General features: G+C 40.0%; 1 protein-coding gene across 1 annotated transcript; it reads right to left on the reverse strand.

Annotated features, from left to right (window-relative positions):
* Nucleotides 1-54: 54 nt before the first annotated feature.
* LOC307262549 (myogenesis-regulating glycosidase-like) lies at nucleotides 55-10,879 on the reverse strand. The gene is made up of 6 exons (XM_080043461.1): nucleotides 10,825-10,879; nucleotides 8,192-8,631; nucleotides 6,730-7,261; nucleotides 5,234-6,038; nucleotides 5,030-5,148; nucleotides 55-2,897 (listed from the first exon to the last, which is right to left on the reverse strand). Exons 2-6 carry the CDS (start codon nucleotides 8,458-8,460, stop codon nucleotides 2,550-2,552), a joined length of 2,073 nt encoding a protein of 690 aa, XP_079899587.1. The 5' UTR covers nucleotides 8,461-8,631; nucleotides 10,825-10,879; the 3' UTR covers nucleotides 55-2,549.
* Nucleotides 10,880-13,137: the final 2,258 nt, after the last annotated feature.

Here is a 13,137-nt window from a genome sequence, read left to right on the forward strand (position 1 = left end):
GCTTTATTATGAAGTCCAAATTAAAACGTAGAGGACATAAAATAGGAAGAATCATTAAATTACATTGTTTACTTGTTGATTCTGAGGATTAATTAAGTAGACCAGCAGATGTTAAGATTTGGGACCTCTTGCTTTGATGCTTGTTCCTTTTCACAAATATCACCACAAAGTGTGGAAGTGTAAAGCATTGAAGGGTCACCAACCATACATTGTCACCCATTCACACACACACACACACAAAAAGTGCAGAAAATATTTTGCGTGCTCCGCATCAGAAATTAATTTATATATTATTTACTTTGTCATGACTTGTGCACTTGGACATTCCAACATCTTATTATTTTATAACAGACAGCATTAGGCTACAATTTCTTTATAGAGGTGAAACAAAGAAGCGGAAATCAGGTATTATGGCACACTCACAATAAAACTAACTCCAAAGATAAACTAAATTAAATCAACAGTTAATGTGAAAAGACTAGTGTTTTCCAATAGAGAAGCACGTAGTTGGTCAAATCTGATATTATCCAAAGCTAATTTGTTCACAGGCTCTCAAAATACTAGGAATTCATCCGTGTTAAATTGAGCATATATAGGGGCGCCCTTAGCTCAGTTGGTAGGGCGTCCCCCTAGGGCCAGGCCCAGCAGCAGAACCGGGTTCGATTCCCGCCCGCGGTCGTTCTCTGCATGTCACTCTCCTCTTTGCCCCATTTCACCTCTGCACTATCAATAAAGCATAAAAATGCCCAAAAAATATCTTAACCTATCTTACCTCATTCAATATTTACTGAATGTCAATTTTATTACACTACAACAAACATGAACTTTAAGGATACAGAAAATATAACAACAATATTATCTACCTTTTATAATACGGGAAGTATCCATTCACAGTAATAAAAAAAAACTTCAATATTATCAATCACCCACTTAAGCATTTGAACCGCTGTTGTGCGACAGTTGAAATGCTTGTTCAGATTTTTACCAAAAACCTTCAAAGATAAAATATCGACCGATTCATTTATTTGAAGAAGACAAAATCCCTTTAAATTATGTTGAACTGTGCATTTCTGACACTTTTAAGTTTGCATTTTAAGATATATGTACAAATTGTAGAACAAGTATTGCAAAATATTCCTCTCAGTAGTTCATCTAGATTCTCTACATATCAGCATTATTATATTAATTATGCATTTGTTTTGCATTTTGTTTCAACCGTACTAGACAAGCCACAGTGTGCACGTCTTTGGCACCACCTGGTGGTAGTATTAAGCAAGCAACACAAAGACTACAAATTCACAAGCAATATTGTTTCAAAAAGCAAAGAAAAACCATATAAACAAAGATGCACTATATACCAGTGTATTTCACTCTATAAATCAGTGTGTAGGAGCAGACAAACATTTATTCAGACCTCTGATGAATTCATTAATTTATCTCAGGTCTCATTTTAAAATAAAACGCATGTATTTCGCAATGTCGGTTTTTAAATTTGTGAAGATGTGAGCGTTGTATCACTCTACACAGGTTTTCTGTATTAAGGTAGGCATAGCTTTTTTCAGCTCATAAGGCAAATTAACTCACAAGGCAGACATGGGAAGCACGTTAAAATATGGCATCTTTGAGGAAAGGCAAACAATGAGCATTATAATGAATCTATTCATTGATGTGGATCAAGAAAATGAATTCCAGCAAAACAATTTTTTTTATATACCCTGAGCTGTGAATTAAACTTTCGAAGTCGATATATTTTGGCACTGAAATGACAAAATGGCAGTTTGAACAGTGTTGACTAAAACTTTTTGCAGTCTGTTGATCAGAGCAACTTGAGCAAGTAGCCCAAAATCCCTTGAATTACTGTATATGCACACTCAAATAAGAGGAAAAAATCAAGCTTATAACAAATTCATTACATGTTGTTGTCTGTGCAATGCGAATGCACTTTAGTTAAAACATAAGTAGTTGTGAACTCTTCACATACCGTGGTTGTTATGGTGACACAAGGTTAGGCATGCACTCTAAGCAGGCTTACATCTGTCCAACTCAGAGTGCTTAAATATTGACAGCTAAGTACCTAGCTCTGTCCAGCCACAACGAAGACACATAAGTTACCTTAACGCAGTCATTAATAAAATCACAGAAGTAAACAAAGCAAACTGTCACCCTAATACCAAAACCACTCTAACTCTGGGACTCAGGCTTTGAAAAAAAAGTTCTATCTAGATGTCCATTAGGTGGAAGACCGTCTAAGATTGGTCTACTATAGGCTGTGGAAGGCACATGAGGATGAGGATCAGTTTAAGAATGGAGAAGAGAATCAGAAGTGAAGGCAATTTTCATTCTAACTTTGGATGGACGGTTATAATCTGCAGGCAAAGGTTCAGATAAGGAGCCGGTCAGAGGAGACATGAGGCTTTCTCTAATCACACTCTGATCATTTCCCTTTGAAAAAAAAACAGCTCCCTTTGTGTGCTCACAATAATGTGCATGTGCATACAGTGTGTGCAGGTGTGACAGAGAGTTTATGTGTCTTCAATGATTTAATGTCTTCAGTGAACCCATATAAAGAAAGCTACCTCATCCAGGTCCACAGGGTAGTCAGTGAGGTACATGGGGCCTTTATCGAAATGTTCCCCCTTGTAGCTTTTCCAGCGTCCTGCAGGCAGGTAGATGTCCCTCTCCTGCTTCCCAGGCTCCAACACCGGAGCCACCATCAGGTCGTCCCCGATCAGGAACTGCGAGTCAATCTTATAGGCCGCCTCGTCGTCGTTGGCGATCCACCAGAGCGGCCTAATGATTGGGTCCCCTGTATCCAGAACCTCGCCTGCCAGTTCCAGAACCCTTGGGGCCACCAGAGTCTTATGGAGCTCTGTGAACTTCTGCGCGATCTGTACCACCTGCACACGAATGCACAGAGATACACTGTTAGCATCACGGTGTAGCATTTCACCTAACAGAGAGTGTAGTACAATGGATGTATATTTAAGACACTATTATAAAATATATAAGTTACATAAATGTTATTTTCTACTTTTATATAAATGTATATTATCTGAAAGGTACATTATGATTCAACCGGTTATCATGCTTTCCATAATGGTGATGGAATCCAAGAACAGCAACATAAACTGTTAATGTTTTATTTCCATCTCATGCTGCATTGTCTTTGATTAAAGGTCAGTTCTAGCATCGTTTCAGGAGTAATATTTGTAATTAAAAACAGTTGAATAAAACAAAACAGAGTTTTGAAAAGGCCCCCATAGTGTGTCAAAGGTCTTGGTTTATACATTTGTCAATCGCATCATACCCTTAATTTAAATTAGCTAAAAAACACAACCTATAGAACTTGAAGTTTAACCTTGGCCCTTTAGAATTATAAAAATTCAAAATAATAACAAACAATTTCTCTATATTCGAAAATGTTTCCCTTCAGAATAATCTGAAGATACTCTAATGCAGGGGTGTCAAACTCATTTTCACAAAGGGCCACTCTACAATATGATAATCACACTAAGGGCCAGACTGACATACCTTCTTTTTAATCGTAAAATAAAAAGAACATATCTAAGTAAGTATATAAACGCGTACAATGGCTAGTTTTCGCTTCAACATTTTCGGGGGACAAATTATAGGTGGGGTGTATGGGGGTGCTCCCCCCAAAAAATTTTAATGTCACACACTTAATTTCCTGCATTCTGGTGGATTTTTATCCACCGATCTGTGCCTTTTCGGCATCAATTTATGTCGGAAATGTCTTAATTTTTGTAAAGGCAAAGACAACATTCAGGTTCCTGGTGAAACAATTATAAAGGACTATAATGCAGTAAGTCTCTCAGGCATTCTGGATTGAGCCACAATATTTATTCTCCTGGATTTTTCAAAACTTTCTGCACATTCAAAACATATCACATGTTTTGTTTTTTTAGGAATCATGACGCAGCACCAGTGTTAGCTATGACACTTTACATTGGTAATGAAATGCCAAGCCACCATTGGAAACGAAAGGGGTGGGCTATCAGCAGCTAGCTAACGTTAGCTAGTTGGCTAAATTGTAACTTAAAGCAAAAATTAGAAACCAGATAATTTTGGCATTAATCCTTAGACACAATCAATCATCAATATTGCATGCTATTTAGCCACATATATTGGCCTATTTACAGCCCTCAGAAAACTGACAGCTCTTCTTAGATCATGCAAGTTCATCAATTCATGGCTTAAAATCCTGAGCTGTGGAACTTTCAGCAGACATTCCTAGCTGTAAGCAAAGTACAGTTCCTAGCAGTTGGGAGCGTATGCGATGTGCGGATATGACACAGGCTCCATGAAGAATACATTTTTTTATTTATTTTTTTTTCCAGAATTGATTCAAATCGGCCGAATTGATTCGCGGGCCACATCAAAACGTGCCTTGAGTTTGACACATGTGCTCTAATGCTTCCAAAAGACCAATTCATTGTTATCATACATTCAGCTTTGAATCCCATTTTCTTTTGTTGATATTATTAGTACAACTTCATTCTTTTAACTGTTTTTATTTTATATTTTTTTGTGTAATAAAATCAATAGGCCAATATTTATTTATTATATCATAACTGCACAGCACTCACACTTTTCTTTTGTCTTGCTTGGAGGTGTGCAGTGATCCAGTGATTATAGACAATTTTTTGGACACAACTCAATAGCATAAATGAGCGATTGTTTTTCCACACTGGTTGAAAAGATTCTCACCATAGTTCAAATTTATCTAATTATTATTGTGAAGAAGAGGATGCAGGGGGCGCCCTTAGCTCAGTTGGTAGGGCATCCCCCCCCCCCCCCCCCCGGGCCGGGCCCAGCTGCAGACACGGGTTTGATTCCCGCCCGTGGTCGTTCTCTGCATGTCACTCCCCTCTCTGCCCCATTTCACCTCTGTCTCTCTGCGCTATCAACAAAAGCATAAAAATGCCCAAAAAATATTAAAAAAAAAAAGAAAAAAAAAAAGAAGAGGAAGCAGCCTAACAGAACACATCCACTGTTTAACTTTGCCCACCTCATCATCATAGGCCCACGGTGGTATAGAGAACTGCATGGCAGGCATGAAGGCAGACAGCTCCAACCATCGGATGTACAGCTCTCTGTCTGGAAGACCACTTTCGCCATCCACACCACCTTGAAATCAACATAGATGTCAGATTGTAGACAGAAACCCTATCAAAGATCAATATGTGTAATGTGTTATAGAGGTTTACCATACCTGCAGTGCGGTTGGGGTATGCATTCCCTCCTATCATATCGGGTAAGACAAACTGGTAGCCCAGAATGCTAATAGTCAGAACAGTGGGGATGATGGACTTGAGGCCGAGCTCATAACCCCACACAGAGTCTCGGTCAATGATCCTGAAGAAGCAGGAGATGTTCTGACTCTGGTAGCCCACCCTAAGCTCTGCTCGCTCGCTGAACGGTATAGCCATCTCCGTGTAGCGGCGGGTGAAGGTGGAGGGGTCAGACAACGGGACAAATGTGCTGAACTGGCGTGGGAGGTAGCTCGTCTCTCCTGCATCGAACTTGAAGGACGTCACGTGGTAGCGGCTTTTGAGCATTCTCAGATGTGAGGAATACCACTCTCGGGCCTCCGGGTTGGTAAAGTCCAAGATTCCTCCAATGCCGTTCCACCAGCGAACCAGAGCAGGCAGCTCACCGCTCGGCTCCCGCACAAACAGGCCTTTCTCCACGGCCACACCGAAGTTAATGGAGTCGTAGTTGATAAAAGGGTGTGTCCAGAGCGACACTTGAAAACCGTCCTCTCTGAGTTTGTCAAACATCCCGCTGGCATTGGGGAACTTCTGCGGGTCAAAGTCAAACTCTCCGTAGTCTGCGGTGTAGCGGTCGTCCAGCTCCAGGTGGGAGCAGGTGAAGCCGTGCTTGGTGATGTCAGAGGCGTAGCGCAGCAGCTTCTCTTGAGTCACAGCCGTCTTGTGGAGAGCCCAGGTGGACCACAATGGTTTTTTGAAAACTTCAGGAGACGGGACCTTGATAGGCTTTGGGAAGTACCGACGCACCTGAGCACATAATACATGTATATAGAGACTTACTACAAAGGTTTTAAAATCAACAGTTTTTGTTTTTTCCATCTCAGAATGCAAAGTGAAAAAGTATTTTGGAAATGTTTTGTATTTGTTCTCTAACCAAGAGTTACAAGAGGAGATAGAAACCTCTCTCACATGTGTACGTTGAATATGCCAGCAGCCTGTTAGCTTAGCATTATGACTGGAAACTAATTTGTCTCTGGGGGAAGTTACGGCTCACAGCAAAGAAGAAGAAAAGAAGAAAGAAGTCCCATCCATTATATGATATAATGATACTATAATAACAGAGAAGAAAATTAATCAATAACACTTCTGACAGCTGATTTATTGTTTAAGCAATCAATCTGTCTTCACACCAGTTATGAATACGTTATGAATCAGATGAACATCCATCTTACACGGCAACCCGCCTCTGGTTTTTCCTGTTATCTTAACTTGCTTTAGGTTCATTTTGTTATACTTTGTTACAATTTGCAAAAAGAATTTGGCCTCGCTCTGTGAGTGCACCACAATCTGTCTGGAAGTGAACCAACACCTGCCTTTCAAGTTTCCTTGGTGCAGTCATTTGGTGCATACCCAAGTGCAAAAGCAGCAAATTCCCACCTGTCAAAAAGTTTCTGCTCTTGTCGTTCAAAACTAAATGTACAGTACACCCTTTACTTACCATGTACTTGTGAATAGAGGTAACATCTGACCCCACACACACTCTGTAGCTGAGCTCCGGTAAGGCCTGCTGACCCTCTGGTGGTCTGAAGGGAGAGTCCTGGTATCGGGCCTGGAACCTGAGCGTCCTGTCCTTCTCTGACCATCCCAAATTAAACGGTACCGAATCGTTAATCTTGATGGCGGTTGCATTAGAAGACAGCCAATAGCGCTCCAAGATCCCCCCAAAAGCATTACGATTGGAGTAGATATCACTGGTGATGAAGGGCTGTGGTTCCTCCTCGCCCTGGATCCTCATAGGCCAGTACTGTGTTGCCGTCTCCGCTCCTCCGTACCAATGGGAGCCGTTATATGCCATGACGTGCTCCACCAAGGGCTTGTTTTCCAGCTCCTCCCAGCGAACGCGGTAACACATCACTGTGTCTTTTGGTCGCACCGTCTGGATAAAGAAGTTGAGCTTGCCAGAATTCGACTTAGTGCAGCTCAGAAAGTTTCCCTCCTTTGAGCAGGAGTCCAGATTCAGAGTGCCAGATCTGGGAAAGAGCATTGACGGAGTGTAAGAAAATACAAACTTAACTTAACATTGCACAGCACAAACTAAGCAAATATTATTAGCAGGAAGACATAATTATGCATTGCTGAAAGTTTATCAAAATGATTGAGACTCCTACAACAGAGAAAAAAAGCATAAGCACAATACCAGATATTGCATGTCACTACTCTGGCATTGAATATCTTTTCAATATTCTATTATTCTGTATTATATTCGATAGCTCTACTTTGCAAGTGCATGGATTGACCTGTGGCTAATTCTGTCAATGGGAACTCTGCTGATAAAGGACATGACTGTATAAGGGCATAATCATGTGTCTGTCTCGTCTGGCTTTCCATTATCTATCCACATATTGCGAAGAGGCAGCATGTTAGTGCCGCTCAGCACAAACAGAGAAACAACTGTGCCGAGGCCCAAATAAAAGTTATATGTGTTATTACTAGGGTTATTGTTAGCCAAGATTCACTGGCTTCTTAGTTTCGAAAGTGAAGTCTTTGTCACGTGAGTACTCGGGATTGCATACAATGAACAATAGTTCTCTTTTTTCATGTGGACACTGTGTTTGAATTGCTCTGAAATAACCATACCATTAACAACATAACATTTCCTTCAACTAATTTGAAAATAAATACACATTTATTTTGTAAATCGACATATTGTTTAAACCACTTTCCAACAAGGAAATGCTAAAGATTATCTGCTACCAGTTTCTTAAATCTGAGCATCTTCTGCTTTTTTTATTTATTCAGTTGTAAATTAAATATCTTTTGGTTTCAGGCTAGAATTTGAGTGCCACTTTGGTCTCTAATCAATTTGTCCTGGCATTTTATGGGAAATAAAATCATGAACAGAATCATGACAATAATAAGCAGATTCATCAAAAATTTAAATAATTGTACAGTGGACCCACTTGAAGGTCATGGTGAAGATGACAGCCCCTGCCTGGTTACGAATGATAAAGCCGTCCCTGTTTAGGTCCAGCAGCTCAGCTTTCAGCAGCTGGGCTTTACGGAGGGACGCTGAGTAGTAGCACCAGGCAACCACAGAAGCCAGGACCAGCACACAGCCTAACATGCCAGCTAACACCAGGGGCCGGCCTTCATGAGCAAGCTTTTTCTTCTGTGGAGAACCACCAGCTGTATGCTGCTCCCCAGGAGCCACCGGGACAATCTGATACATATTGAAGGCAGGGAGTTGTGAAGGGGAAAGGAGGTTTGGAGGAGGAGACTAGTCAGTGTTGGTGAAAATGTCTGGAATATGTCCTCTTCACTGGCAAAGGAAAGCCTGATATCTAGCCGCAGATCTTTAGCAAAGTCTCCATTTGTGATTGAGGGGCTGATTCGTCCAAACCTGAGAGATTGAAAGAGATTGACATTCAGTTGAAACATGGCACAACGAGGAAAAACCTTAGGTTGAAAAAGGGTCAGATATCATATACTCATATAGAGTAATACATGAATTGTAAACAAACTGACTCTGAGTTATTTATTGAAAGACATACTAGTTATTAAGTTCCAAATGATCAGAATTTGACACACAAATCTAGTGTAAGTCTATTTTAAGCGTCATAACACGAGACCTTTGATTGACAATCCAATTCTTCTCATCACCACTGACAGTTTCCAGGAACTGTACTTATAAATAGCTTTTCGAGCTTTCAATGCTGTATGCTATTAATTATCATCTGCCCTCTATATCCTCCTTTTCTCTAAAAAAACCCAAAACAAATATATCTCTAGCGCTGCTGTACATGCATCACACACCACACTACGACTCCCGAATAAAGCTACACATTATTGTACTGCAAGTGTGCCCTGCTGTTAAAATGGCTCTGCAGCAGAAACACAGCACAGAAGTTTTCCTCGGGTAAGTGGCAGCAAGCCAATCTCCGTAACCAGTGACAACATAAAAACATGCTACGATAAGACAAAGTACAGACACATTGTCAGCATAGTTCAAGTACATTTATCTCTCGGGTAAGACCACCTGAGAAATGAGTAAATAATAATTTAACAATGTAAGTAGCAGTCCTCAAATCAACATAGGCTACTACTGCAGCAAGACTACAGTTTTCAGATTAAGCTCAGGCCAGTCATTTACAACCAGAACCACATTTAACCTCCCGACAGGTATATTTTATTCCATTGAAGGTTAGGTGGCAAATTCAGCAATGGAGAAAAGGAAACCTTGTAAATGCATGCGCTGCAAAAATTGTGTCCCTGTGCAAAAAAACACTGAACAGCCCTTCATAGGCAGACTGCTGCGTGACACCTCTTCCTCTTGACGACGGCCTAAACAAGCCTCTGTTAGAATAACCCTTTGCACTTGAACTCTGCTGTGTTTATAAGTACAGACAAAACTGCACATTGCATTAGCACACGTTTAGTTTTTGGTATTCATGTTTTCTGTAACAAAAACTGTTTCTTTACTCTACATTGTTCAATTCACTTTTACTGCAATGATTCTTAATTGAACAAGCAATTCCCTGGAAACATTGTGTTGTGAGCTTTCAAATATTCATGGCCTTAATATAAGCACTCATTGGCATTTAAAGGAAAATGTCATAAATTAATGTAATACAATTGTACAATCATTACAGCGCACAATGTCTTACCGTGCATAGCATTATAACATTATAAAAACACTTCACTTAAGTTGTTGGCCATTGTTTATTTTTATAAAAATGTACAGTAGGTCTATATGCACCCTTTTAATGCACATAATACTTATATTTATTTCTTCCCATCTTTGTTTTAGCTGTAGCCTATAGGCCCAAAGTCCAACTTCTGGTAAATTGTTCTTGAAACCATGTAGGCAACTTAAAATCGGTTTCAAATTCCTTTACTGATTGTTGGCCAATAGAGTTGATCTGTATTATGATTATGGAAATCCTAGAGGTTTAGTTCAGTACATGATATTAAATTGTGGCATTCCTCAGATCGCCATCATTAGCCAAGACTCTGTGGCAAAAAAAAATTAAAAAAATTGCATTTTGCTAGTTTGGAAGTGTAAAAGCAGTCATTGCAACTTGCTTAGCCTACTGTTTCGATATACAGCAGTGTCGTGGGCTGAATTATGAGTGTTATGCATGTTTTTTCGTAGCGAGCTCACAAATACAGTGGGCCTACATAACAGACACACGTTTCCATCGTAGTGACAGCGCTTGGTGTTCACATTAGTTGAAGCTATATACTAAAAGAGATGCACTGACTTTGCTGAAATGATCACAGTGGACACGAACCTGGTCCCCATGTGTATATGTTGTGTTTTTTCCACTAGAGTGTCAAGGTGACATAAGTAAGCCTACTGTCCAATCGTTTCAGATGTGCCAGTGCCTGATCGATATCCAACAAGCCCTCGTCGACACGGCTGTTGTCGGTACTATTATGCTACAGTGACACGGTAACCGGCTATAACAGTTCGGTTTCCAAACAGCCCTGTTCACATATCACCTTACTAGCTATATCAATAACAACTTAAGTTAGTACATGCATTCAAATTTACATTTATAGCGTTGTTTGGTCGTAAAAAGAGAGTTCTTACCTCCGCACCTAACTCTCTGGGGGTCAGTGTGTACAGCTGGGAGCGCAGTAGCCCTCTGCGCATGCGCGAAGTGGTTAAAAGTTCCGCGTTCCCGCAAAACAACGACCATCTAGAAGCTGATTGGTCCATCCGCCTGTCACTCCAAGACAACGCCACCAAGTGGACTTCTGGGAAATGTAGTTGGTGAATCTTCTTCGGCGAGTCCTTCTAAGTTTACAGGAGCTTTCGAGTTTATTTCTTGCCTGCAACTTAGATCAAAAACCGACAGGACAGATATTAAATTGATAAGGTAAGGTTGGATTACAATCATTTTAAAATGTCTGTGTGACCGTTGCCAATGGAAACAATTCAAATAATACAATTTGCGCTATTTTATCTTTTTTTTGTATGCCTTCAAAAGACTCAGAGTAGGATATAGGCTACAGCCTATTTAATAGTCTTTAATATTAGTAGTGTGCCAAATTAGTTGGCACAGGAGATTGCACAACTAGGCTACTCTACAAGGGCAAAATCTTCCATAGAAAATAATAGTGTTCGTGTATCGTGACATGCTTTCTACCACTGGGTGACAGTAAAAAGCCATCAACAGAAGCTGAAGGACACCGTGAGATCATGGTGGAGCAAAGACCCGTGTGGTTTATCCCTGTTTATCTTCAGAGATTATTGTGGGCCCATTGTTGTCGCAACAGAAGAAAAACCTAATAAGTAAAACAAATATATATATGTGATGTTGCTATAGCCTAGTAAACAGCTTTATTAAAGTTTCATTTTGAAAGAAACATTTATGGAATAGCTTAAATCTACCTAACGATAGCTTTAGTAGCAGTGGTTAGATCATGTTAGCAGTGGCTAGTAACCCAAGAGGTTGTTAGAGTTACCTCCACTAGTAGGCCTACCGCCTACCACCAATTGGGGATAGGATAGGAACCATGGACATATAAAGAGATAGGAACATGGACTGTTACCCACTTCCTACTGGACCCTCCACGTGATTTTAACGACAGGAAACGGAAGCAGTCAGACTATATAGACACGCCTATAAAAAAAAAATTTAGGTAAGAAAGTAACACAGACGAACACTGAATTTTATTTAGGCTATTTCTCATACTGTAACAGATACAATCATGTTACTTAGATTAAATTGCAGTTGTCCAGGCAAAATTGCCAATTTACATAGGGGAGAACGGGGTAAGTAGTCACACTTTTTACTCTAGTGAGAATTGCTCATCACCTAAACATCTTTCGATAGTTATTCCTACATTAAATTGAAGCTTAAGGTGTTGGCTTGAAATGTGAACCCCTCACTTTTTCTATCTTATTGTAATAAAGAAGAAATTAATCATCAAAGACACCCTTACACATTGTGACAATCAACCCCATCAAGGGGTCGGTTGTCATACACTATGGGGTTGTTTGTCACAATGTTATCTTAATGGGAATAATCTTAAAAAGAAGGAAAGAAAGTAGAACTAAATTTGAAAATGCAATTGCATTGTCAAGTTGACAAATAGGCCTATATAACTTACTGTAGCCTTGGCAGCTAGTCTAGTTTGGGATGCACTGGGTTGTTTTGATTTTGTTGCCCTTTTTTCCTTTGCATGCTAACTGCCTTTTCCTGCTCTATTCTTTCCTTCTCTGGGGTGTCAGTGAGGATACAGCTTGACAATTTATTTCGTTATTGGGTTCCTTTTCTGGCTGTAGCCTTTGGATAACATGTGACAACCAACCCCCCCAAAAATGTGACGACCAACCCCAACTTGAATTTTTTGATAGCATCAAGGCCAACAACCATCTGACAACTAATTAGCTTGCTAACCACAATCTAAACTATAGTTTACCCTTCACACTTTTAATGGGTAACAAGTGTTTTGTTATAAACCCATTCTGTAAAAGCCTAGAAGAAGAATACTGAGGAGCTCAATATTTTCAATTTGACGTGAGAAACACAAACAGTCCTCTCACCTCAAATTCAGCAGTCTAACTCCAAGGAAGACTATGTAGGTGACCTCTGATCCCAATTCTGGATATTTACATACCAAAATTTCACAGACAGCGCCTTCTGGTTCCGAGATATAACGATTGTGACAACCAACCCGTGTGACAAATTACCCCGTTCTCCCCTACAACTAAATGGAGCTACTCCAAGCCAAAGGAAGTGTGCGTAAAATGTGCCATTTGTAGTCTCTTGGCCACCAAGCCTGTACTCCAGGCTTACCAACATTCATCTGTCACTTTTGTGACTCTGATTTGATAACAAACACACATATAGAAATATAGCCTATTTACATTGTTTTTTTTTATTTTTGACCTACA

This window comes from Ammodytes marinus (assembly GCF_949987685.1).
Source record: "Ammodytes marinus genome assembly, chromosome: 2".
NCBI classification, from domain to species: domain Eukaryota; kingdom Metazoa; phylum Chordata; class Actinopteri; order Uranoscopiformes; family Ammodytidae; genus Ammodytes; species Ammodytes marinus.

Excerpts from the sequence above, each read along its gene's own strand:
- LOC307262549 (XM_080043461.1), bottom strand. The coding sequence starts at position 8,460 with ATGTATCAGATTGTCCCGGTGGCTCCTGGGGAGCAGCATACAGCTGGT. Across the intron at positions 7,262-8,191 it reads ATCTTCACCATGACCTTCAA|ATCTGGCACTCTGAATCTGG; the intron begins GTGGGTCCACTG and ends GCTCTTTCCCAG. Across the intron at positions 5,149-5,233 it reads ATACCCCAACCGCACTGCAG|GTGGTGTGGATGGCGAAAGT; the intron begins GTATGGTAAACC and ends GTTGATTTCAAG.